General features: G+C 35.6%; 1 protein-coding gene across 3 annotated transcripts in view; it reads right to left on the reverse strand.

Moving 5' to 3' along the window:
* CSMD3 (CUB and Sushi multiple domains 3) overlaps positions 1–27,811 on the reverse strand; it is a 654,503-nt gene that overhangs the window by 144,476 nt on the left and 482,216 nt on the right. For all 3 annotated transcript variants that reach the window (XM_074145167.1, XM_074145166.1, XM_074145165.1), the window contains 2 exons: positions 27,296–27,483; positions 19,584–19,778 (listed from right to left, as the gene is read on the reverse strand). In XM_074145167.1, the coding sequence (XP_074001268.1) occupies positions 19,584–19,778; positions 27,296–27,483 (383 nt within the window). The remainder of the gene's footprint in view (positions 1–19,583; positions 19,779–27,295; positions 27,484–27,811) is intronic.

The following is a 27,811-nucleotide window of genomic DNA, read 5'->3' on the forward strand; positions in this document are numbered from 1 at the left end:
ATAATGACTCTTTATCCTCACAAGAATTCACATTCCTGGATCTCAAAAACAAATGGTATAAAGGAAAGTTGAATCAAGATGTAAGCACACAGTTGACCTTTGTAATCTGAGAAAATGTTTAATCACTAGGTGGTAAATCATTTAGTTCTTTTAGTAGCAAAACTGTCCTCCAAGACCTTTCTGAATGTATCAGGAAGGAGGAAGAGGTTTATTTGATATTCTAGTAAACCCATAGAGTTCACAGATTATATTTCCTTCCTTACCTTTTGAGAAATGCTTACTTTAAAATGCTAGAACTTTCAGGAAGAGGAGATTCTACCCTGACCATCACTAAATATTACTATTCAGAAATCAAAGATGGATCCAGGGTCATGAAACCATAGCTACAGTAAATTTAAAAAATTAATTTTAAAAAAATAAAAATAAAACATGTTTTTGCCTCTGGAAAATATCTAGTATCAAATTGTTTGGTTGGATATAATAATTCCACTACCACAGTGCTACCCATTGACTTTCACTTATACTTACGTCAGCTATGTAGGTCCCATTGCTTTTGAATCAGTTTTACATTGCCATGATTTATTTCATTTACTAATAACTACAAACTACAAAGTTAAAAACTGAAAGCTTGTGAAAATGAACTTGTCTAATTATTATGCTGTGCATTAAAAGGTTTAACTACAGTAAATTTCTAACAGACCTATCACCCCTAGACACGTAAACTGTATTTAACACAAAAAAACCCAACAAATGCTAAGCATCATTTCCCTAGGAATGAAAAAAAATCCTGCAGAATAAAACAAACCAACAAAACAACAAAAAAGAAGTTCAAAAGGTAAATGATATTGCCAAAATAATTCTCCAATAGTATTACAGCATTTTTTAATAATGTTTACTTAGACTCTGAAATACTATATCACTTTCTGTATTTATTTCAGTTTTAGTCTATTCTCCGACATATAAAAATACTATTCAGTATACTTTCCTTGTCTTACTTTCCAGGATAAGCAATGGAACACTAATAGGAGAGAAAGACACTTGATTGTGGTAAGAATGTGATAAGAATCAGTGTGTTGATGCATTGTTCACTGTTTCCTTGAAACATTATTAAGCACTAATGGCAAAAACAATCCTTTTGTGTGTGTGCTGAATTTTCTGTGATGGTGTCTTGTCGTGTTAAATAGCACTCTCTGCAGCCCTTGAAAAACCCTATTATAACAACAACTACCACCCACTCTGTAGCTTAAATTGGTAAACTTTTTTATCTGGAAGATTACCCATCTTGATCATTACTATTCGTGCACTTTTGTCAAAGAACTAAACCCTATCCCTTTATGGCAACGCGTTAGTAAATAGAGAATACAATATAAAATGCATTACCATCAGCAGTGGCACCTTTTCTAACATTTCAGCATACACTAGTAAAAGAAATGTAGAAGATCACCACAGAGCAGCAAATTCACACAGCAGAACCACAGATCCCTGTAATCTACGCCAAACTACTGCTATAAAGTAAAATTTTCTGTAGCTCCAGCAAACCATTACAGAGTTAAAAGCCCCTGCCATGTACTTATTCCTCATGTTTCTCACAATGCCTTTGCAGTTTAACTGAAAGAAAGAACTCGCAAGGAAAAACTTCAGTAAAATAACTGAAGAATGCACTACATAAGTATAAGAAATGATTTCAGATCTCATCTTCTGAGGAAATGAATATTTTTGCTCTGAAGTGTTTTTTTCTGCAGCTTGAAGCTTTTAATTCTTACTACTGCTTTCAGATTACCTACTTTCTAGCTCCTACAGATAAGATCTAACATAATTTAATTGTAATTGCAAATTTAAGTGCCATATTGCACCATCCATTTTTAAGCAGCATTTCTCAGTGGATTCAATGGAGATTACTGCTTAAAAATGAATGGCACAATATGGCTTTATGTCATGCAGATAAATTTGATTATACAGCTACAAATACTATAAAAAATGAAGAATAACAGTGTAAAAAACTCTGCAGAAGGAGGGAAAATATGCCTTGAAGATCTGCTAATGGGATACAGACTTCTTATTTAATGGGCCACTGTTTAAAAACCCAGACTAGGATAGAATAATCATTACAGACACATAATAGTTAGTGGGTCTAAATAATTAGGTTAAAAAAATTATTTGGGGACATGATGTATGTTTCAAGAATAAAGTAGTACCAAACAAAACAATAACATAAAGAATATGGAAGCTTTCCATGTTGTCATCTCTTCGGTCTTCACAAAATTTAATTATGGCAATCAAAACTCATTTAAAAAATGAAAGAAAAGCTCAGGCTGTTTGAAAGCACAAGTTAAAACAGAGACCAGCAGGAGCTGGTGAAATCCCTTCAGGAATTTAGAAAGGTATCAAAGCAGGCCCTGAATCATTAACAGAAAATGGAGAAATTATGAAATTATAAAAAAAAAAAAAACAACCAAGAAAAAAAAAAAAGCCAAAACACAGAAATTCTAACTAGGAACATAAAAAAAAAAATAATTTGCAAAGGTAGAAATCCGAAATCCAAAGCAATTGGCTAGATAGCGCAGAAAAAACTTAACAGAACAAATACTGAATGTGAGTTTCAATACAACATTACTATAGACAAAGCCAGGCTTTCATGTATTAGACACAGAAGGTAGCATTTCTGCTCCATTCAAGAGTGCTAAAGCCTCAGAAGGAACTTCACATCAAGTTTTTAGCATTTTAAAAAAAAAAAAAAAAAGGAAAAGGGGAAAAAAATAGAAGGTTTTATTTTGTTCTAGCAGGAAATTTTGAAATAATTGGTTTTGTTTAGTCTCCAAAAGTGAAGAATGAGATCACAGGCTGATTAATCACTTTTTGAAGATGTGGTAGATTGAGATAAAGATTAGAGAAATTAATTTTTTTCTAAATCCATAACTGAAAGGACAAGAAATAACTGCCAACAATTTTAGTTAAATCAATTAAATTTAGATATTCTCATAACTATTTTGGGGAAGTTACTGAATTTTTTGGTGTTTCCTGGAAAAGCAAGGCATATAAACATCTGTCATAATGCATTAATTATATCCAAGCAGACAAGAGACTGTACTTCACCTTTTTATAATTGCTTATGTATTTATATAACTCCATATTAATTGATTGTAACATAAGAAAGGGATACATTCCATTTTATTGGTGTTGGCAATGCCAAAACCACAGACTGAACTGTTATAGTGTGATGGACTGTTTATTTTTTCTAGAAGAGGAAGGATAGTATTTCATGCTGCAAGGTAAAAATCATAAAGGGAAAAAAAAGATTATGAATAAAGAGTCACAAAAAAGGGAGAACTCTCAAGAGGTAATTTTTCCAAAATTAAAAAACTATCATAAACTTGAAATATAAAAAAAATTGAAGTGTTCATAAAGATGTATAAGCAAGAAAATACACCTTATTGTGTAAGAAGAAAACCCAGGAACTCAGAATCTGTGTAGTGTAGCAGAGAAAGATAATTTGACACATTTTAAGGAAAATAAGGAGGATTTTTCTTTCAATGAACAGAAGTAAAAGAAAATTTAGAAGCTGAAGCTAACTTTCATCTTATGCTTTTGTTGTAATTTTATAAATAAAGTATATATAAATATATAACATGCAATTGATCATACAAATTATTTCTATGCAGATTTATTTAACATAAATAAACATCAGCTTTTACCTCTAAAACCAAAAAATCCAACAAATCTAAATAACTTTGTGTCTTCAGTTTCATGCCTTGAAATCTTTAAAACAAAACTAAATGTCTTTCTGAAGCAGATTTTGAGAAGCAGATTTCATACAGTTGAATATGAAACATGCTTTTACATTCAGGGAAAAAAATACAAAAGAGAATTCCCTTTTTCCTTATGAACTGTGGTGCACACAATTTAAAGTTTTCTTAGGTACTAAAATCATATGTTGCTTAAAATTAGTTTATAAATTTACTCATTTTAGCTAAGTGTATAGAAAGTCTGAAATGAATTTTCTGATATGAACTCAGATGTGGCTTCCACAGCTGAAAAACAAGAACTATATAAAAATGTAAAAATGCTTTTCAAGTCAACCGTCTGCAGCAAAGTTTTGACATGATATTTAAGGAACTTATGGAGGAAAACAAACAAGCACTTTAAAACAATTTCTCTACCAACATAATAAATGAATAAAAAATAACAGAGAAGAAAACTGGCAGTAATAAAGTCTTCTGGGGGAGACCATTTCAGAGTCTTTCAAGTCTACTTGGATAGCAAGAGGAAAAGAGCATTACATGACAGATGCATAGAAGTAAAAATAAGTCAGAGATTAACAGAGTTTAAAGAGTTTTTAGCTACAACAGCAGAATTGAGACACTGACTCATGAGAAAGTACGAATGAAAGATCTGTAAAGATTTAGAGGGCTCTTCACAAGATATAATCATCCCTTCCAAATCAACTTTTTCTTTTTTTTTTTTAGAGGCCATATAGCTTCTATATTATTTGCTTATTCTTATTCAGCTGTGTACTCTTCATCTCTATCTATATTTTTATAATTTAGATATATTTGGTTTAAGAAAGAATCATGCCTATTATGTGATGAAGAGCATTATGACTGCTTCTAAGTAATTTTATAGACAATGCAGTTGCAGTCTCACTGAGAATATTTTTTTGTTACATAATGTCCCGGTTTGAAGTAAAACCGAACCAATTTTCTGTTCTGTAACTTTACATCCTAGCTAGGCCTCCTCTAACTCTCTGAAATTAATGGCATATTGTGGAGAAAACTGCTCGTTCTCAGAATGATAAGACCAATGTTTGTGCTCCATGCCAAGGAATGGTATGCAGGGAGGCCCTTGCTTATATTTATTGCCATAACAACCAAGGTCAGCCAATTTCGTTATTTGCCCCCTTAGAGGGTCGGAAACGGAAAAACATAGAGGGGTCACATCAGTGGGGAGGAGTGGACAGGACAGGTGACCCAAACCTGACCAACTGGGGTATTCCATCCCATCTGCCCCATGCTCAGTATAAAAGCTGAGGGATCAAAGGGTCAGCCCCCTGCCTGCGATGGCCGACGTCCAGAGAGGACTCTGTCTGTTCATCTGCCTTTGATCCCGATCCGTGTGTTCCTGACTCCAGAGCTGGAATCCAGTTCCCATTCGTCACTGAGTCCAGTCTGGGGCTTCCCCAGTGCCTGTTGGTGACGTGACTGTCATCCTGGGAGCTTGATACGGTTTTGTATATATTGTACCTATTTGTTTTGTTTTATTTTAATATTTAATATTAATTCTTCATTAAAGTAGTTTAGTTCATTCTAAACTTCTGAATCTCCTTATCTCTTTCTCTCCTCTCTCCTCTTTTGGCGGGGGGAAGAGGGGAGGAAGGGCCATCTGTCGGTCTGGTTTTGATAAATTCGGCCAAAACCACGACACATAACCTTAGTGGGCAAGCACATATTTAAAACATCTTTTCATTACATCAAAAGAGAAAGCTATAAAATGTGATGATGAAAATCAAAATTATGAGTTCTTGCAACTCTCTAACATTATGAGCTCACTTAGAACTGCACAAAACCAAGAATCTGCTTATTACTAGAGAGCTGGTAAGTGATATAATCTCCTGAATCTTGTTTGGATAATAATCTTATTTTAGGGGTGGGGAGGCTGTAATGAGTGTATTACCCATCCAAAAGTCCTTGATGTTGCTGTATGTGCCCATCTGCATGTCTCTAGAATGTCCCTTTACCCAAATGAGTTTTCTCACACTAGCAGGGAATCACAGCTGCTACAAAGAATACGCTTTTTCTAATTTTTCTAATACACAGCTGTCTGGTCATGTAGGCTGGCACTCTCTATGACCAGTAGAGGGAAAACCGCACACAATCCCAGTCTGGAGAACTCTAGTTCTCAGCTACTAACCAATATGTTGAAGAAGATGAAGAAGTATCAGATTAAAGACACACATGAGGGAGAAAAAAAGAAACAACAAACAAACAAAAAACCAAAACCCAAACAAACACATCATACACAATCCATAAGTAGAATCACATTCACATTAGAAGCAAACAAAAATAATTAGTTCATTCCAGAAAGTAAGGAACCAGTACCCAACTTCTGAAACACAGGAAAGAAAATCAGGGTAAGAAACAACTCTTAATCATAGAATTGCCTAGGTTGGAAGGGACCTTTCAGATCATTTAGTCCAACCATCAACGTAACACTGACAAAAGCCATCACTAAACCATATCGCTAAACACCACATCTACGCACCTTTTAAATACCTCCAGGGAGGTATTAATAGTAAAATAAACAATAGTCAAAATAACTGCTCTATAGAATGAACACTTATGAGCATGAGTACCAATTAAAAATATAAAATAAAATAATACTACAAGATTTGCCTTTAAAACAAGCAAACAGACAAAAAATAAAAATACCCACAAAACTTACTAATATAATAGAGACTGCTTTTGCTACACCTGGTAGAAGTGGTTCTATACACAAAAGAAATACCATTTCTGTAAAAGCCAGTTACATTACTCTGACATGACCAGTAATGTCTCTACTTGATAATGAATAACAATGTAGCATGCCAGCACATATTAAGATATTTCAATCCCTGGTTACAGTTTTACATAATACAATACTAAGAATGGCCATTTTTATTGTGGTGGCTTGACACTGGCTAGACGCCAGGTGCCCACCAAGTCACTCTATCATTCCCCCTCCTCAGCTGGACAGGGTGAAAAAAAAAAATGATGAAAGGTTCATGGGTTGATATGGGTTTAGATGGACAGGGAGAGATCACTCACCAATTACTGTCACAAGCAAAACAGACTTGACTTGGGAAAATTATAAGTAACTTAGAAGTATCTAACGGGCGGGTGTCAAAAGGATGGGGGCAGACTCTTTGCAGTGGTGCCCAGCAACAGGACACAGGGCAATGGGCACGAACTGGAACACAGGAAATTCCATCTCAACATGAGGAAGCACTTTTTTACTTGGAGGGTGACCGAGCATTGGAACAGACTGCCCAGAGAGGTTGTGGAGTATCCTTCTCTAGAGATATTCCAAACCCACCTGGATGCGTTTCTGTCCAACCTGTTCTAGGTGAACCTGCTTTGGCAGGGAGGTTAGACTAGATAATCTTCAAAGGACCCTTCCAATCCCTATCATTCTTTGATTCTGTGAAATTAATTTAATTTATTACCAATCAGAGTAGGGTAACAAGAAATAAAAATCAAATCTTAAAGCACCTTCCCTCCACCCCTCCCTTCTTCCTGGGCTCAGCTTCACTCCCAATTTTCTCTATCTCCTTCCCCAGAGAGAAGCATGGTCTTCTCTCTCTCCATGGGTCCACAGGTCCTGCCAGGAGCCTGCTCTAGTGCAGACTTCCACTGGGGTCACAGCCTCCTTAAGGCATATTCACCTGTTCTAGCATGGGGTCCCTCACAGGCTGCAGATGGTTGTCTGCTCCACTGGCTCCAGCCAGACTCTTTTCAGTGGTTGCCAGTGAGAGGACGAGGGGCAACAGGCACAAGTTGGAACATAGGAGGTTCCACTCAAATATGAGAAGAAACTTCTTCACAGTGAGGGTGACAGAGCCCTGGAACAGGCTGCCCAGGGAGGTTGTGGAGTCCCCTTCTTTGGAGATTTTCAAGACCCGCCTGGATGCAATCCTGAGTAACATGCTCTGGGCAATCCTGCTTCGGCAGGGGAGTTGGACTAGATGATCTTTATGGTCCCTTCCAACTCTAAAAATTCAGTGAAATTCAGTTAACCTCCACGGGCTGCAGTGGGCCAGCCTGCCTCACCATGGTCTTCACCATGGGCTGCGGAGGAATCTCTGCTTCAGTGCCTAGAGCATCTCCTCTCCCTCCTTCTTCACTGACCTTGATGTATGCATAGTTGTTTCTCTCACGTATTCTCACTCCTTTCTCCAGCTGCTGCTGCACAGCAGGTCTTTTTTTCCCTTCTTAAATAGCTTGTCACAGAGGCACTACCACCCTTGCTGATGGGCTTGACCTTAGCCAGCAGCGGGTCTGTCTTGGAGCTGGTTGGCTCTTTTAGACATGGGGGAAGCTTCTAACAGCTTCTCACAAAATCCACCACTGTAGCCCCTCCACTGCCAAAACCTTGCCATGCAAACCCAGTATGTCTATCAGCTTAGCCTCTTGCAAAACACAAATCAGAGAATTTCATTAGTGTTAAAATCTCAAACTCTTACTTCTTTGCTGAGCTAAAGAATACTCAGATAAATACTTCTTTGCTGAGTAAAAGAATACCTCTTTCATGTGTAGTTACTTTCTGATTATACTGTGCCTCTTGCTAATTCTTCAATGAATGATTATATTTAAAGCAAAATTACAACAATTATATTTCTAATTTCTAATGTTCTATGCATATCCATTGCAAGTCAAGTTTTAAAAACAGTCACTAAAAGTAATATGATTTTTGTCATGAATAGTGACTGTAGTTTTTAGCTTGATAACTGCAACATCACTCTAACTTCAGTTGAGTTGCTAGATTGAAATACAGGGGAATATATGTTACCCACACAAAGCAAAAATTAGAAAATCACTATCCCGCTTAGAGTATATTGAAACAACTTAATAGCTTGTGCATGTCTTTATTTAACAGCCTTCACTTCTGAACACGCCCAAGACTAGTCTATGGAACTTAAACTGTCCACAATTAAATATTTAGTTGCAGATATCCTTGATAATTCTGTTAAAACCCGGTATTGAACTGATACACAAAAACCACGCATCCCCTGTCTGAAGAAGGGGAATCATAGGAGCTATTTTTGGCTAAGATTCTTAATAGTCTTTGAATTATGTTATTCAAGGAAGGTCTTAATCCCTATGGATACCATAAGACAAAAACAAAGCAAGGTTGCTGATATTTGTGTTTCTGGAAGACCTTCACAGGTTGTTCACTTGTATCACTGGGATTCTCTAGTGATCAGCAACCCAGAGAATCTTACTTGCTGCATTTCAAATCACTGAGTTGAAGAAGGTATAAGGTACAGATTTATTTCTCAGTATCAGAAAGATAAATTTAGGGCATTTTGATTCAGCTGTTTAGAAGTATTTTAATTGCATTTCTCAGCAAAGACTGATTTGTTTCCTTGTAATAAAGATTATATTTTAAAATTTCAATTTTATTTTTCTTCAAACTCTGAGCTCTGAGAAACAAACTCTTCTATATCTGAAGACAAGAGGCAAACACTACTTTCAGGTCGTATTTATTTGTTCCAGTATTAATACTGACCATCAGAATGTGTCTTACGGGCCATATGTTCAATGAATGAAAAAAAAAATTCCTTAAATATAATCCTGCTAGAAATTTACTAATCTGCAAAGGACTAGTAATTTATTTAAAAGTAATTTACCTAACTACTGAAAGCTAATTGTCTATCATCACATGCCTGTTGTTAGGGTTATTTTTTCTATGAGCATTTATCCTGCACTTAACAAAAGTGAAATTGATGCACATTTTACTCTCTAGTCACACAGTATTGCAGATTAATCTTTGTGCATTTGACCATAGACTTGATTATGCAGTATAATTTTGGGATATCTGTGAAATTTGGAAATTTGTAAGCTTAATTTTATGCAAAGTTGTATTGGATGGCACAATTTCCAACACAATATGTATGCAATCTTTGTGGTAATATGGTAACCTTCCTTTATTGTAAACCCACCATCACACCAACAACTTTCAATTGTATTGTATTACATGTCCTTTAAAAATTAACCTTTCTGCATGGAACTCTGTTAAAGGCTTTTTAAAATGCAATTATATAGTATTAACTGTTGTTAATTTCATTCATATGCTTGTTGAGCTCTCAGCTTTCCTATTAAGTTCCACATTCCTCTTCAAAAGTTATATTGATTTTTCTTCAACACGTTTAACCATGCATCTCCTAGTTCTGTTCTTTTTTATAATCACTACCAATTTTCTAAATGTGGAAATTGGCTGATTGCTCATCATGGAAGATTTTTTACACGTTCATCACCTTCCGCTACTTTGATGGAAAGGCTAACATAACCTTAAAGTCGATATTTGTACTTCAAACACTTCATATCTAGGCTCTTTCAGAACTCCACAGAAATGACTGTCTCATCCTAGCAACTTGCTATGGTTCTGTTTATTGATGTTCTTTAACATCTCTTCTATAACTGTTTCCATTTTGACACAGCTCCTTAGAGCCAAGTGAATGGTTCTAATGCCTGACTTCTCTGGGTACCTCAGTAACGTAATGTAACATAGCATAGCACAGCACAGCAAAGCATAACATAACACAACACATAATGTAATACGTAACAACACATAACCATATAATTTACTTAGCTTTTCTTCAATGTCATTGTCCTTGGATATATTTTTGGCCTTGAACTTCTGTTGACACTTTAGTCCTACTTGTCTTTGAAAAAGTGTATTAGTGTTTAGATTAAGTTCACCTGTTCTAAAATTGTTTCTAAAGAGCCTATTGGCCACACTTTCCACTACCCTCAATTGAACATGATTTCCTTTTCCTGGAATACATAGTTTAATTCCTTGACTCTGTTGTTTCACCACCTCTTTTAGTGATCCTTTTAGATTTTACTTCTGATTGATGAGACTCTAAAATGGTATTTCTACATGATTTTCAGGTCACCAGTAAATACTTACCTTTTACTATCATCTTCAAATTCATTTCAGTAAACTTTCTCAGTTTGATATAGCTCCCAATACAAAGTCAAAAATTACTTTTAGTTTTTTCTCTTCCCTTCCTCCCAGGGTGTCCCATCTGAGTGCACTGTGGACACTTTGGATACATTCTGAGCACATTATTGTCACATTTACTCTCATTGAGAAAATCTGCTCTGCTTTAGGCCAGCTGTTTCTCTATTCCTTTGATACTTTTATCTTAATGTAGAAATAAAAAGATGTTAACCAAGTCTCTAATATTTGAACTGGGGATAATTAAAATACCATTGTAATGTTCTCTGACCTTCAGTTACTTACATGTGCTCTCAACCGTAACTCTAATTATACCTTAATGTCTGAATATATCTTTTGTTAAAAATTCACCCATGAAACAAATCAGTGTATTTCCTGGCATGCTACATAAGTAAAGCTTTAAACTACCAACTTAGTCAGCAACTAAGTATTAAAACAATAGAAAAATATAAAACGCAGTACAACAGATAAGGAAATGTAATCTTTTAAATGCATAACAACAAAACATCTTCTGTGATAGTTAGAGAACACAAATGGGGGTTAGATAGAGCTGTGAGTCATTATATTTACTTCTGTTAGCACTCAGCTGCACTTCAGGATGTAAAAAAGAAATATACAGTAAAAAGATTCCAGTGAATACCTGAAAACTAGAATCAAAGTTTTGTTGGGGAAGATACTGTTCCTTCAAGGAAGTGTGAGATCAGCAAAAAGCTGTTATGTATGCTGATTATGAGTGAAACATCAAGAGACATCAGATCCTAAAAGAGACGGACAGCCTCTTTTAGCTGGATGATGATCTTTCTTACCATTCCCATGGTAGATCGACTAACTTCTATATGTGGCCCAGTCAAGAATGAAAAGAAAACTGAATTCTGTTTTAAAACAATGCAGTCTCTTAATTGCAGGTTTTTCTATTCCACAGAATCCTCCCCTGGTTTCCACTGTGATAGTCAATGTGAAGATGACAAAACTTGTGGAAAGAATGAAATACAAGTCTTATACATGTAACCACCAACATATCCCACCTAATAAATCTTCCAGTTGAGTGGGTTACTGACGTCTTATTAGACAAGAGTGAGGACCTTCAGACTGCTGCCTGAGGTTAAGTTAGAAACATGCATATTTATTAGGTATAGCCAGTACAGATGACTGGATTAGTTTATTTAATTCCAGTTATTAATTACTCGACTTACCGTGATCACTGACTGATACTACATAATCCTATCCTACTTCAGTGTCTTGCAGTCTTCGGAAAATAAATATTTGCTTATTTGTGTGAATAAATGGTAGGGATTTTTTTTTCCCCCTTCTAAGAACAGAATATCCTGCAATCATCTTGTCTGTTCTAAAAAATCTTCAAAGAAAAATATATATCTATGATGTTAACACTTAATACAGAAACAAGTATATATTTACTTAAACTAGTGCTAAAAGCTATATTCCATCATATATTTTGAGGCGGAGAGAAAAAATCTTTTTTTTTTTTTGTTAGGAATAATAATGTTTTTCAATATTCTACTGAAAAACTTATATATTCAAAGCAAATAAAAAAATGACAGTGTTTAATATTCTAAATAATAAAAAAACCCTCACAAACTTTATTCTGCATTTTCATGTGCTTTCTATATGCTATTATTTCCAAATAAATTAAAAACTGTTTGCCCATTAATTTACATATTTTATCATTTATGTGCTATTCTCAATAATACTGAAGTTCCCTGTTACATTTTCCTTGCCCAATTATGATGTTTATTCAAACTAACAGTTGCATCTGAGCAGGTATATTTAAAACTATGGTCTGGATACACACGCTTGATTTCAGATACATTTTATCTAGTAAAGAATATAAAAAATTAGGGCTAAAAAAAATAAAATCAAAGTTTACATAACTTAAAGTATTTCTCCCTCTTTCTATCATTTCCTTCAATAAAATATGCTTCTAAAAAATGGCAGCAGATTTAGTTCAACAGAAGATGAAGTACCTGGTTTTATAGTGCACTCTATTTAACTAATCCCTTAAATACCTTTGGAAATTAGGATTCTCTTGCAGCTGATTCTAATAAGATTGTTGTAATTAACTACTATTCTTCATTTCTTGTGCTTTATTTACCATTATATTACATTAGTACTTCTTAAATGAAAGTTTGGAATAATTACACACAGAATTTATTATGCAATGGACACTGTAAAACCATATTAGGAATTCCAAACGTATATGTAAAAGGTCAGATATTCAAAGTAATGCTTGGTGTGAGTATATGTATGTCTGTATTTATTTTTAGTTCTTTTCTAGGCTTTCTAGAGTTATTAACCTTCGTAGTTCATTCCAGTAACATTTTCAAACTTTCTCTGACATGAAGAGAAGAACAGCTTTAAGAAAAGCTAAGATTTTAACTTAATCACATTTTCCAAAAACTGTGCGGTTTTTGGCAAAATGCCAGCTATCTGCATATCCATAGAATCATAGAATCGTTTGGGTTGGAAGGGACCTTTAAAGGTCATCTAGTCCACATCCCCCCACAATAGGCAGGGACATATTCCACTAGATCAGGTTGCTCAGAGCCCCATCCAACCTGACCTTGAATGTTTCCAGGGATGGAGCATCTACCACCTCTCTGGGCAATCTCTTCCGGTGTTTCACTACCCTCATTGTAAAAGTTGTCTTCCTTATATCCAGTCTAATTTTTCCCTCTTTTAGTTTAAAGCCATTACTCCTTGTCGTCTAGACAAACCTCTTGGGGTTTTTTTTGTTTTATTCACTACTTGTTTTACAGATTTTATTTAAAAAGATTTAAGGGAACTATTGAGTAGTTTCAAAAGAAAAACATCAATCTTGTCTTCTTGTTTTATGGCATAAATATCATTAAGTTGACTTCTTTACCTACTCAAAAATGTTGTGCAAGCATGATGGTGCATGATAAAAGTACACAATATAAGAACAATAAGTTATACCTGTTATACCTCTGAATGCTCATTTAAGAAAGGTTTCTGAAGTAGGCAGTGAAGAAATCTAGCTAGAAGGACTGTTCTATACTGAAAATCCAAGAGCAAGTTCACACACCCTTGGCAATTAATGAATCTCGCTCTCTAATACCATGTAAATAGTCATAATTCAAATGTAAAATTAGTGGGGATAAATTTTAAATGAGAGAGTCAAGAGGAGGTTAAATAGACAACTACAATTGCAGCATCACTTATGTCAACTCTTCCATGTGTTTTAATGCCTTAGTACTTTTACTACCTCAATGGAATGCTGTCTAAGGTAGGTCTTTGCACTCCAATACACAGTAACTCTCTCAATGCCTTCATTCCACTTTTTATACCGTAAATAGCAACCATTTAAACTCATGTCATCCTCAGAGTTTCTGGCCAAGGTCCTTTCCTAACATGAGAAAGTAGGACTTTTTCATTTCTCACTAACATTGGACTTCTGAGAATTAATTTCAGATTCTGCAAGAGTTCTTCTTTAGTGATTACAAGCCATCCTGGCTTTGTATCCTCAGTCTCTCTGCTTCTCTTCTACTATCTCATTCAATACTCTGTCACCTCCGAAGTATGAAGACAATGTGTTCACTGCAGACTTAATTCTTGCCACAGAGATGTTATTGAAAGCAAATTAATCACATTGATGAACAAGACTTTTGCAGAGAACTGCAAAAGCAAATACTACCTTGGCAAGTTAATTCATGAAATATTTGAAAAGGACTTAAATAAAAAAAAAAAAAAAAAAAAGACCAAAATACATTTACTACTATCCATCCACAGTATCCCTGTAATAACATCTGATCCTGATCTCAGTTACATTTTAGAAATTAATTCAATTTGTTCTGTCTATTAAAAAAACCAAGCAGTTTTGTCTAGATATGTATTTTGTTTGGTTGCATTTTTAATAAAGATGAAAAATTTAAATATGATGGATCAGATGGAAATTAATGAATGTTAGGTTTCTAAAAACTCTTTTGTGCTTATTAAAATATTTTTTTTAATTGCTTGTCTATGACAGTTGAGGATTTGGGAATATAATCAAGCATTAGTACTCCAAAAACACAGAATGGGACAAAAATGCTAATAAAAGTTCCATCTGCTTTGATGAAAGTCTTTACATCCAAAATACTACAAACACAAAAAAAGCCTTGATTCTTACATGTATAAAATAGACCATCGCGTTCCAGTTCTATCTGATTATTCTTTTAAGATACTTGAGTATTTTTAAGAATTGTATATTAGCTTACCAAGAAATTCAGCCTTGTCTTTTTCTATCTTAAATTAAAAAAACAAACAAGGAAGTATTTTAGCCTAACATGCCTTAGTCTTCTGTCTTCTTCTAGACATATATGTTTGCCTATGACAAGAACATTCTCAATTCCTTATAATATTGTCAGTAATGGTGAAAATTATCTTTTCCTTTATTTTTTCTTGAAATTTGTAATAGGACTCAGTCTGACTATGATTTATTATGTAAATAGTTGGTTAACTAAAGTCATGGTTTCAAAAGACCACACCAGCATGCAATAACCACAATAGAACCATAGCTTCACAATGTAAAAAGTGCATCAAAACGTGACTATAAATAAAGCCTCTGATTAAGTAATCAATATTGATTGATTGATAAAAAAAGCTGTCAACATTTAATGCATTACAAAATAAAAAATAGTAAGATTAAGCTTTTCTGTGCAGTCTTCCATTCCTCAAGTTTTCAGATATACACCTGATCTTAGCTACCTCAAATAGCTGTGACAATAAGTATGCAATTCCACGGGACCTGATGAGATGCCCCTGTGGGTCCTGAGGAAACTGGTGGATGAAGTTGCTAATCCACTATCCATCATATCTGAGAAGTTGTGGCAGTCCAGTGATGTTCCCACTGACTGCAAAAAGGGGAAACAACCCCCATTTTTAAAAAGGAAAAAAAGGAAGACCTAGGGAACTACAGAACAGTCAGTCTCAACTTTGTGCCTGGCAAGATCATGGAGAAGATCCTCCTGGAAATGATGCTAAGGCACATGGAAAAGAAGGAGGTAATCAGTGACAGCCAACATGGCTTCACTAAGACCAAATCGTGTCTCAATAATTTGGTGATCTTCTACAATGGGATTACAGTGTTGGTGAATAAGGGAAAAGCAAGTGAATTCATCTACCTGGACTTGTGCTAGGTATTTGACTCTGTCCTGCATGACATCCTTGTCTCTAAATTGGAGAGACATGGGTTTGATGGATGGACCACTCAGTGGATAAGGAATTGTCTGGATGGTCACACTCAAAAAGTTGCGCTCAACAGCTCGATGCCCAAGTGGAAAACAGTGACGAGTGGAGTTCCTCAGGGGTCTGTATTGGGACTACTACTGTTTAACATTTTTGTTGGTGACATGGACAGTGGGATTGAGTGCACCCTCAGCAAGTTTGCTGATGACATCAAGCTATGTGGTGCAGTCAAAATGCTGGAAGGAAGGGAACTGGACAGGCTTGAGAGATGGACGTGTGTGAACCTCAATAAGTTCAACAAGGCCAAGTGCAAGGTCTTCCACAAGAGTTGGGGCAATCTCAAGCACACATAAAGGCTGGGCAGAGAATGGATTGAGAGCACCACTGAGAAGGACCTGTGGGTGTTGGTGGATAAGAAGCTCAACATGAGTTGTAAATGCACACTTGCAGCCCAGAAAGCCAACCACATCCTGGGCTACATCAAAAGAAGTGTGGCCAGCAGGTTGAGGGAGGTGACTCTCCCCTTCTACTCTGCTTTGGTGATACCTTACCTGGAGTTGTGCATCCAGCTCTGGGGTCACCAACATAAGAAGGGCATGGCCTATTGGAGCAAGTGCAGAATAGGGCCATGGAGATGATTAGAGGGCTGGAGCAAGTCTCCTATGAAAACAGGCTGAGAGAGTTGGGGTTGTTCAGCCTGGAGAAGAGAAGGCTCCGGGGACACCTTATAGCAGCCTTCCAGTGCTGAAAGGGGACCTACAGGAAAGGTGGAGAGGGATTCTTTATCAGGGAGTGTATTGATAGGATGAGGGGTAATGGTTTTAAAATGCAAGAGGGTAGATTTAGATTAGGTATCAGGAGGAAATTCTTTACCGAAGAGGTTCCCCAGAGAAGTTGTGGATGACCCATCCCTGGAAGTGTTCAAGGCCAGGTTGGGTGGGGCTTTGAGCAACCTTGTCTAGTAGAAGGTATCCCTGCCCATGGCAGAGGGGTTGAAACTAGATGATCTTTGGTCCTTTCCAACCCAAACCATTCTACAATTCTACGAAGTCAATACAAATAGAAAGAAACAAAAAAATTATACAGAAAAGTATGAATTACCACAAATTAAACCAAGAGCTACCATCAGAGCCGAAACAAAGAATAGTTAGTTCCTCTAACATTTCTTTGGAAGAAGATGAGGCTGCAGGCCTTTCCCCAGGTGAAGGAGCTTATTAAGAGTTTTCTCCGGCTCCTAATAAAGTAAATTATCCTCCAGACCATGTAACAGAGGACATGTATTTCAAGGTCCTCTCTCCTTCCTCATACTGCGTATGCATATGGTTTTCAGCATGGTCTTTAATCACTAAACCACTATTGCTATAGTATGCAATACGTACATAAGACCTGGAACTAAGACTTTTCATTGCAATTATAATTAAGAACGTTTCTATTTTAAACATAGTAGTATGGAATTGTCCAGTGAGCAATTGCAGGACTTTTTTTGTTTTCTTCAAAAAAAAAAAAGAAACAGTACATATGAATAATTTGAGTACTGATGTTTTGCTACAAATTAAAAAGAGGATAAATCATAGTCAGTTCATGACAATATTTAAGACTGTTAGATATATCTTTCAAATGGACATATTTTAAAGCCTCGATTCAAATATTTCTAATGATTAAACAAAAGACTACAATGAAATGCAGCAATATTTTTAGTGATTAATAAATGATTTCTTCTGGTAGGAAGAAGGTTTTTACACTCAGTCATAAATGTGATTTCCCACTACAGAACTTTTTGTTATTCTGTAAACATTTGTTGTTTGCTACCAAAAATTTAAAATTAACTATAGTTGATGAAGCTAAGAGAAATCATTAATCATCATCTCTGTCACAGGAATATTACATCTGCATATGTTAATTACATCTTGTTCTTAACATCCACCATGAAATGCCAAATAGCTTAGCATATTAGCCTGGATAATCTTTGCATGTGTTCATAAAAGAATGAAGTCAATGATTTGGTTCACTTCCCACACTTATTAGAGAGGCTCAAGGTCATTTTAAATAATGATTTCAACCAAATGCAAGTCATGCCTAATGCACATTGGACCAGGCCATTAAAAATATTTGGTGCATACAAGTACAAGTGCAAAAACATCAGCTTTAAGCAGTGAATAGATTTTTGGAAAACTAGTCCTCTATGGTTCTGAAAGCCTCTGCTCAGCTGTTATTTAACTCCAAAATCATCAGTTACTGACTTTCAGGATCTGTAGACACTAGTATTTTCTAGTTTTGCACATTGACAAGAAAGCAAGTTTTGACAGACTGAGCAATTCATCAGTCAGTTTGTGCTGAAGCCTGACCAGACCCAGAACATGTGTTCCTCAACAACGATTTCCTATGGGGCTTGGTGTACCAGACATTTTCAGAGAATGCTTAAAACCATCCCAAATAGTTGCCCTTCCAATATAATAGAGCTCTGGCCTCCATTTTCTTCTTAATTCTGAATGAAGAATGTATTTTGGCCCACATTTTATCTAAAAGGTTAGACTTCAGAACAAGTAAGACCCATAACTCCTTTGTGTATGTCATCCATTCAAACTCATCTACCGTCTCTCAGGAGTATGTCTTAAGTTATGTCAAGTTATTCAGAATAGTTATAGAGATGGTACTCTATGGTCTGTTGAGATTCTACTATTCAGTGAAAATATCCATTAATTGCAGAATTTTTACTAAATAGGGTCTGACTTTCGACCTCATAGCAATTTCACCCTGATGTTATCCACACTATTTATCTAAGCATTTTCTTCATGGAAATCATCAGAAATTACCAACAGAAATTCTCTCAGAAGAGAAAGAGCTTTCCTATGTTCTTTGAATTACACTCATTACAAGACCAATTCTATAGATTGTAAAGCATGTCCCTTGAGCCCAGAGAGCCATCTGGAGTGTTGAAAGTTCTCCCTTCGTCTCCTTCTGACCTGCTTAGGTCCAAACATGAGCAAATTGAGAATACTCATAACTAATATTTATCTTTTGCGTATTCTCAGATGCCTCACTCCTCCTACAAAGCTATATGGCTAAATACGGCTCACAGGAATTTAACAGAACAACCTGGATTCTAACTTGATAATAAACATTTAAAAGTTTAGAGAGAATGAAAGGTAACTTTTTAAAAAAAACCAAACAACTTTATTTCATACCTAAAGCATTAGATCAAAATATTACAGGTATAAAGGAGGTTCAGGTTTTCTTTTTCATTTTTCTTAAAAATAAATACTTTTTAAAATGAAATGAAAAAAATATATTTACTGAAGTGTATTGTATACCACATTTCATTATAACACTGTCAGTTTTAATGGAGTTTCAAAAATACTACTGGCAGAATGGAGGAATCCCATTTTTCTACCAAACAAATTGTTTACATAGGTAAGACTGGTGGTCAGGGGCCAAAATTCAGCTTTCATTTGTAGCATTATTTATCCAATGTTATTAAAAACTTGAAAGAGTATTTATCCTGAGTTATTAAATACGTTATTTTTATTAAAGATTATCACTGAAAAGGGCTTTGTTTTAAAAGATAAATTTATTAAAATTGCTTTTTCTAATTTTGTATCTGTTTCTTCCCTGTGACAAAGCCAGAATAATAACAGCAGCAACTATAATAAATTAAAAACTGCTCTTACCATGACAAGTGGGCAGGGCTCTGTTCCATCCAGGTCTTCCATCATCTCCCATGATACACGTTAGCGTAGAATATCCTTGAAGAACATAACCTGCATCGCAGTAATATGTGACAGTTGACCCCAGTTTATAATCCATTCCAAGTCTTGTCCCATTCATTATATTTCCAGGATCAAAGCAAGACTCACGAAGCTTTGCTACAGAGGAAAAAAATGCAGACATAATTCTGGATATAATAAAAAACATTGAAATATTTTCTGGACTTCTCTCTCAAATATTCTCTCTCCTTCATTTTAAAAAGACTGTACAGCTTACTACATAATGACCAAAACCATGTCTCCTGTATTTTTCCTAGACAACTCCTGTATAGGTCCATTGTGAGAACTGTTTTTCCAGAGTTCACTGTGACTAGTGATGTAGTTACATACGCAGATGAAGTTAGGTCTATGGACACTGTCCAAGTAGACAGGACACATCCCAGTTTTGAAATCTGTGGTCTGAAAATTGGTAAGTGGAGGAAAGCAATATAAGCAGTTTATGACAAAATAAGAAGTATGTAAACAATTTTTTCTTCAAAATTAATAACCCCAAAATTAATAAGTATATCCATGCATACTGTATGATATATTTTCATATAGCTGTTCTTTCCTCACTGGAGGACAAAGCATGAAAATATTTCTTAAATTAATCTCCTTTTTTTTTTTTTGTTATAGCTATTTGTTTCAAAATATTGGAGTAAATTCAAACATGTATATGCTCTTATCTTTGCTCCCCTCTTCGTTCTATAATGTGAATACTAGTGTGTTTAATATCCAAGACATAACAAGCTGCACAAAAATAACCATTCAGCACTTCTAATTAACAACGTTACAATGCAGAAGGGGGAAAAAGGTAAACATTTTGGAAAAATTTTGCAATGTTTTTCCATTAATGAAAAAACAGTAAGTATATTAGGAAATGGTAGAAGCAGGAATGAATCAGCAGGTGATTTTGTGCTATGCAGGATGGAGTTTGGAGTAATTTATTTTATCAGGTAGAAGACAGAAATTTCAAATTTTCTTCTTTACCAGTTAAGGGTGTTGTAGAGAAGATCAAAAGGGAACACATTCACTTTCTGCAAGATCAGTGCCAGCTTTCTAATAAATCAAGAGAGCTGTTTTTTAACAGGCATATTTGCACTGTGGAACTTTTTGCTACATGTAGGTACAGTTGCCAAATGACCATATGAGCTTTGAAATTCCTAGAAGGCTATTCAAAAGCCTGGAGTACCAAGGCACTTCATCTGATTCTGGCAGTCCCTAAGCTGAAGTTTCTAAAAACTTACAAGTAGGGAGAAACTATTATATATTGGGCTTTTATACAGTTTAGCCATATATCAGCAATTGGTCATTACTAGAGACAAGCTAATGAAGTAGACAGATTGTTGGTTTGAATCCCTAAGGCCATTTTTATGTTGTAATATTTCTGAGAGGAGAGAAAGAATTACATTACAAAACTGTAAAAGGACATTTACATTTGAGATGGAAACACAGAACAAATCCTTTGAAATTTCAACTTCACATTTTCCAAAAGAATGTGAAGATCTCCTAATGTGGTTAAAAATTTATTAGGATTTGCATATCTAATATACAAAGAATGCTTCTGATATGAGAACCAGTAAAATAAAAAGTAATATTTAATCAGTTAATTACTAAGAACAGGTTTTTGATATCCACATCGTTTCACTTAGGTAGTTGTAGTGTGGTGCCTGTAACATCGCTCTCCTGTTCTTGATGGCGAGGCTTCAAAATACAGTGTGACATTAGAAAAAAAAAAAAGGTTAAAACTTTTGCAATACTCATATTAAAAAAAAAAAATCTGAGTGGACAATCAAAAGTTAAGAGATACAATTTACTAGAGAATCTGTAAGATATTACATAGATATTAATAATTGTTATGTAAGCCAACCACACTATCACTTGAGAAATCTGGCAGAACTTAGAGCAAATTCAAAATTTTTTAAAGTCCAAATTCTCAAATAAAAAAAAAGAACAAATTTTTTTTTAGGAATGTGGCTGACATTTTGACAATAGCAAGAAAACATTATTTTTTCTTCTTACTGAACGACATTGATACATTTGCATTGATATACAACTGATACTGTGTGATCACTATTCTTGAGTTTATGATAAGAAATCCATGTTTCAGAATTCTAGAAGAACCCTGGATAAAGTAGAGATTAGTATTATATGATGAATTAAGTCAAGAAGATAGAGTAATCTCTGATGTCTGGCGCATAAAACAAAAACCGAGGAAAGACATGATCTGTCACACTACAAATTTTCTCTAGGGAAGAATTACAGCCCTGTAATTTTCTTTTCCTGAAAGGTACAGTTGTGACAGACTCCTGAAGTTGCTGACTAAACTGTAACAATGTCACTACAGAAATACAGTTTCTTAATAACTATTCTGAAATATAAAACTTGAAATACTTAGCACCTTCAAACTACATTTGGCAACCTGAAGTAATTGCTAAGTGAACTTGTAAAGAAAGAAGTCAGTATGCCACACTACAATATATGAAGGATGAAATGAAATGTGGTGAAAGGATTCATCAGGTCTAGCTGAGAACCGGTGAAAAAAAGAGCAAATAAGAAGACTGATTAACAAAATTATAAAAATAAAATAGAAGTGTTCCCAGAAGCCAAAAGGAAAAGTGCTTCACCGTCAATGTCATATTGCTCCAACTGAAGAACTCAAGACATTGATGACCTCTGTAGCCCTTCCCCTTCCTTTCCCAAGAATAATGGCAGCACAGAAGGGCAGTGGCAGGTTTAACAGAACATCAAAGAAAATGCTGGAGAGTGTGTGTGCTACAATTTTTGCTGTATTATTATGAAGACTTTTTTCTGTAGTAGTGTTTTTAAAATTATTTTCAGTAATAATTAAGCATGGACTAAAAATAATTGTTTCATTAGGCAGGTAAGATTCAAGTTACAGTAACGCTATATTCTTGGCCATGCATACTAGGTGTAAAGTCTTTTTGCTCATAATAACATTTTGCAACAAGCTTCAAGAAAAAAAGCAATTACTTCTCTGGTAACTTTGGCATACCACTGGATCAATTAAGGCTTCTGAAATACAGGCTGAAAACAGGCAGTGATATGAGCTGCTGCAATCTCAAGTTCAACAGGGAAGTCTCTGTTGGCTAACATATGGTAATGATGCCAAAACCCTCTAGAAAACTAGTGTCTTAGTGCATGGAAAACAACATTAGAAGCCAAGAGAAGCAGGTGCTTTGTCCAGAACTTGATGATTTACTACTCCATCCCTAAGTCTCAAAGAGAACAAAGCCATAATAAGCTGCTTAGAGAGAATATTACAGACATACCTAACTACAGCAAACATTCCATAATTATTCTCCAGAGCACTTATTAGAACTAATAAGCTACTCCTCCATTATAAAATAGAAACGAAGGGAGGGAGGAAGGGAAGAACAAAACCCAACCAGAAACATGATTACAGACCTGACCTGAGACATGGGTAAGGTCTGAGATTTGTACCTGAGAAATACAGTCTGTCAATGAAGTACAGCTTGAGTAATACTGCCACTTCAAATAGGATTAGTGTACATATAGGACACAACTGCAGCTGCTACAGTTCATATGAAAAAGTTAAGTTCATCAACTTACAACCATTTAGATTGAAAGAGATGTAGCACAACCCCCACTCAAAGTGGGGCTAATTTGATCAGGTTGCTCAGGGCTTTGTCCAGTCCAGTAATGATTGCAAACGATTCAGATGACATGATCTCAGGGCAACCAGTTCCAATGTTTGACTACCCTCAGAGTGTTATTTTTTTTCCTTAATATCTAATTGAAATTTCTCTTCTTGCAGCTTGTGCCCATTACCTCCCATCTTATCACTATGTGCCTCTGAGAAGAATCCGTCTCTTCTATACACTCTCATTAGGTAGTTGAAGCAAACCCAGTTTCCTCAGTCTCTCTTTGTATGTTATGTGACTCGCCCTCCTAATCATCTTGGTGACTCTCCATTGGACTGGACTTAATTCTGTGTGTCAAAATCATTCTAACACTGGTGAGTCCTTAAATGTAGTCCAGGTGTGATCTCAGAAGCTTCAGAAGGAAAACTCACTTGTCTGGATCTGCTGATTCCACTCTTGCTTCCAGTATTCCACTCTTAGCCCAGAAGGCTGTTGGCTTTCTTTACCAAAATAACACATTGCCGGCTTATGGTCAATTTGTACACAAGGCCCTCCAAAACCTTTCCTGGAGAGCTTTACCCTATCCAGTCAGTCCCCAGCCTTTACTGGTGCACGGGGTTATTCCATCGAAGATGCATGACTTTGCATATGTCTTTGTCAAATGCTCCTGTCAGCCTGAATTTCCAGCTTCATAAAATCGTTGATAAAATCCCAGAGCACTGACATTTCCCCACAAACTGGTGTTGTCCACAAACTTGCTCTGTCCCATCATACAGGTCATCAGTAAAAAGAACACTGCCCACAGTATTAATCACAATTAATAGTATCCAATAGTCTGAGCTCAGCAATCAAGTCAATTTTCAACCCACATTATCATCCACTTATTTAGCCCATATCTCATCAAACTGCACTCTCAAGATACTGGGGGGAGAGCGTGCCGAAGGCTTTTCTGAAGTCAGGGTATTCAACAACCACTACTCCCCCCTTGTCCACATGCTTTTCATCTCCTCACAGACAGTGATGTGTTGGTTGGGCATGATTCCCCATGGTAAATAAATACATACTGTTCCCAAACAGCTGCTTGTCTGTCTGTGTTTTGGAAATAGTATCCAGGTGGATTTGCTCCACAAATTTTCCAGGGATTGAGTTTAAAATGACCAGCCCTGTACTTCCCTGGGTCCTCTTCTCACTCTTCTTAAGACATTAATCTTTTTCATTCACCAGAAACCGCTCTGACTGCCATGACCTTTCAGAGATGATAGAAAGCAGCTTTGCAGTGGCATTGTCCAGCTTTCTCAAAACTCTTGGGTGCATCTCATCTGTTCCAATAGAGATATGTACAACCAGATGGCTTAATTGCTTCCTGACTCTTTCTTCCTCCACTGTGGATAATGTTGCACTCCCACAAATCTTACTAGTGGGTTTAGGAAGGACTGAGGGACAACATATACCAGTAAAAAACAAGGTCAAAAGGTAATAAGTAACACACCCTTTTCTATTTTCTTTTTGTTGGGTCTTCAGCCCCAACGGTGAGTTGCCATTACAGCAGAGCATTTGCCCTACTCAGATAAGGGATCACCTGCATCAAAAAATTGTCATGGACACACTCAAGAGATCCCTTAGACTACTTCTGCTAAGTCACATTGTACTTTAAGCAGCTATTGGAGTGGTTAAAGTTCCCTGTGTGTATCAGGGCTATGCTGCTTCCAGAGATCATCTATTTTCTCTTAGCCATCTGGTCTGTGTCAGGCACCTACAACTATATCACCTGTAGTTGGTTTTGTCAACTAATCTAACCCTTCTCTGCTCTTGAAAATGTTAATCCTTCATAAAATGGCAGCTCTTATTCAATGTAGTTTAGAACATCTTAGATGTACACCTTAAATACATTCTCTGCCTTTCCCCTCCTATTTATGATATCACACCATTTGTAACTCCTCCCTGAAGTATACTGCTCTGTATGCTTCCATGCTTCCTACCCAGTCACACTTTTTAAGTAAAAAAAAAAAAAACAACCAACCCCACATGGTTCATAAAACATTCTACTAAAGAGTTTTCTCCTCAATAACGTAATTATTCATTTTGGCTATATTAAATGCATGTCATTTTTCTACTGAAGATATCATGCTTACTATGCAAGAAACTAACACATATCTGTTAAGAACACTTACAACTGCTCTTTTGCCAACTAATAACAGTTGTATAACTTTCAAATTTTACAACATGACAGTAAGTGTTCTTGTGATACTCCTAAAATAAGTTAAGCAGTGCAGTGTCATATTTAGCAGATAGTCCCAGTAAAAACAGAATAATTCACTGAGTAAGCTGGTCCTCTGCTTAAGGGATTTTTAGCTGTCCAAATTTAATAATTCTTGAAGTTTTTTAATCAGAATTAAAATACTTCCTTTTGTTCATGTCTCACTGTTCTAAGGTAGATATAGAAATGCATACTCCAGGTGTTCTGAGAAAAGCAGGAGACATAGCTATATCAGGTGAAGATGGAAAATTAGGGTTAGGTTGATTCCTTTCTCAAACTTCCCCTCACTTCGATGCACACACATAAACACATAATCTAATGCTTACAGCCTCCCATTACTTAGATTTCCAGTCCCTTTACCAATGTGGTAAAGATCTCCTTTTTTTTTTTTTTTTTTTTTCTTGGCATTGTGACTCCTGGAAGCACAGAAAGAAAGAAGAGATCTCAGTGGCACACACAGGCTAGCAGTACTGTTAGAAACAGTATTCTGCCTGGATTCCAAAGTACAGTGGTCCACTTCTTTGTTCAAACCTAGGCCAAGAATGAGAAGAGACTGTGTCCATAACAAGTATCTTTCATACTTGGATTGGTGGATGTGAGAAAGCCTTTAATTCCATGAGACAAGTCTGTATTCGACAGCACAGCAGAAAAAGATTGGTCCCTTTGAAAAATCAATATACTTAGTTGTTCTTTAGAAGTTCTGCATCCCTGAACTGCTTTTTATAGCACTTCTATCTGCTTTTATCACTCTTTAGTTTAATTGAGAAGGAAGAAGAAATATTTTTAAGTGAAGTGGAACAGTACTTACATCTGGGCTCACCATCAACATGTTTAAAAGCTACTTTTAACTTCTTAGGAGTAGTCTCCATGGCATGGAGACAACTTCCTTTACATCTGTACAACCCAATGACTTTAGGAAAGTAAAAGGAGACTGTGGGTTTGCCAAAGTGACAAATACATCAACCTTTCCCTTGTATGCCTTTGTGTTTACTAACTGCTTTAAAAATAAATGAAGAAGAAAATAAGCCCAAGGAAGTTAGGATGCACTGTCTCTATATCAGCAGCGTCCATGTTTTCCCTCTGGTTGTCTTTACAGATTATTGGATATTTTCATATTCATTTCATATAAAATATTTCTGTTTCTTGAGCCACGCAGAGGAAATTATGATACCTCCTACTGAATATGAATTTTACAAGCCTATTATTTTCTTGTTTATTGTGTTATGACCTCAGACAGATCCATCTGAGACAGGAGGTAGACAGCTCTACCATGGCCTATCATACAAAGATCTAGCCAAAACATTTTTTTTTCATTTTCAATATTGGTCTCCTAGATTCTAGCACACTATTTCATCTTACAAGATCTTAAATGCACATATGCCAACATGCTCTAATATGTAAAGGAAAAATAAAAATAAATTGTATTCTGGAAAAAACATGTATATATGCTATTAAGCTTCGTCACTGCATCATTATTTTTGAAACATGTAAACTGTTGTCTGATTTTATTATTTTTTTTTAATAATGCATTTTACATTATCATGCATCAACTAAATGAAATCACTCTGGAAGCCTTATCCTAAATTATTACCCTTAATAACATTGTATTTTGTACATATAGATAATACACATTATCATACTCTTAGGCAAAACCAAAACATTACCAGGCAGAAAACTATGAGAAAATAAAACAGATTAAAATTTACACTCATGTATTCATTTTTTTAATAGAAAAGAAAAAGCATTATATTTACCTTTGTACTCTAGGTGGAATCCAGTAAAACTAACAGATCCATCACTCCGAAAAGCCAGATGCATGGTATTTGAACTGCTTTCTATCCTCTCCGGCAGCTTGCTATCTTGAAAGCTCCCAATCAGTGGGCTATTACCATCTGGCCCATCATAGATATAAAGAAAATCATAATTTGGTTCTATACTGAAACTGTAGAACAAAAAAAGAGAAATAATAGATACAACGTGCTTTGCCTAACATTTTCATTCTAATTAGCTTAAATAAAAGCTTTCCATCACTGTTTTCATAAAAGGAAAAAAAATCTCCACTGTCAGAATAATGGTTTGTAGAAATATTTTTTTAGAATAAAACAGAAATACTACATTTATTGGTTCTTTTCTTAGAAACAATATTTTGCTGCTAGATAGAAAAAAAAAAGAAGTAAACTTTTTAAATAGAACCACCACCCCCAATATTATAAAACTCTATAGAAATAAACGATGTAGATATACTGGAACACTTGGCAGACATGCTTAAT

The sequence above is a fragment of the Numenius arquata genome, chromosome 3 (assembly GCF_964106895.1).
Source record: "Numenius arquata chromosome 3, bNumArq3.hap1.1, whole genome shotgun sequence".
NCBI classification, from domain to species: domain Eukaryota; kingdom Metazoa; phylum Chordata; class Aves; order Charadriiformes; family Scolopacidae; genus Numenius; species Numenius arquata.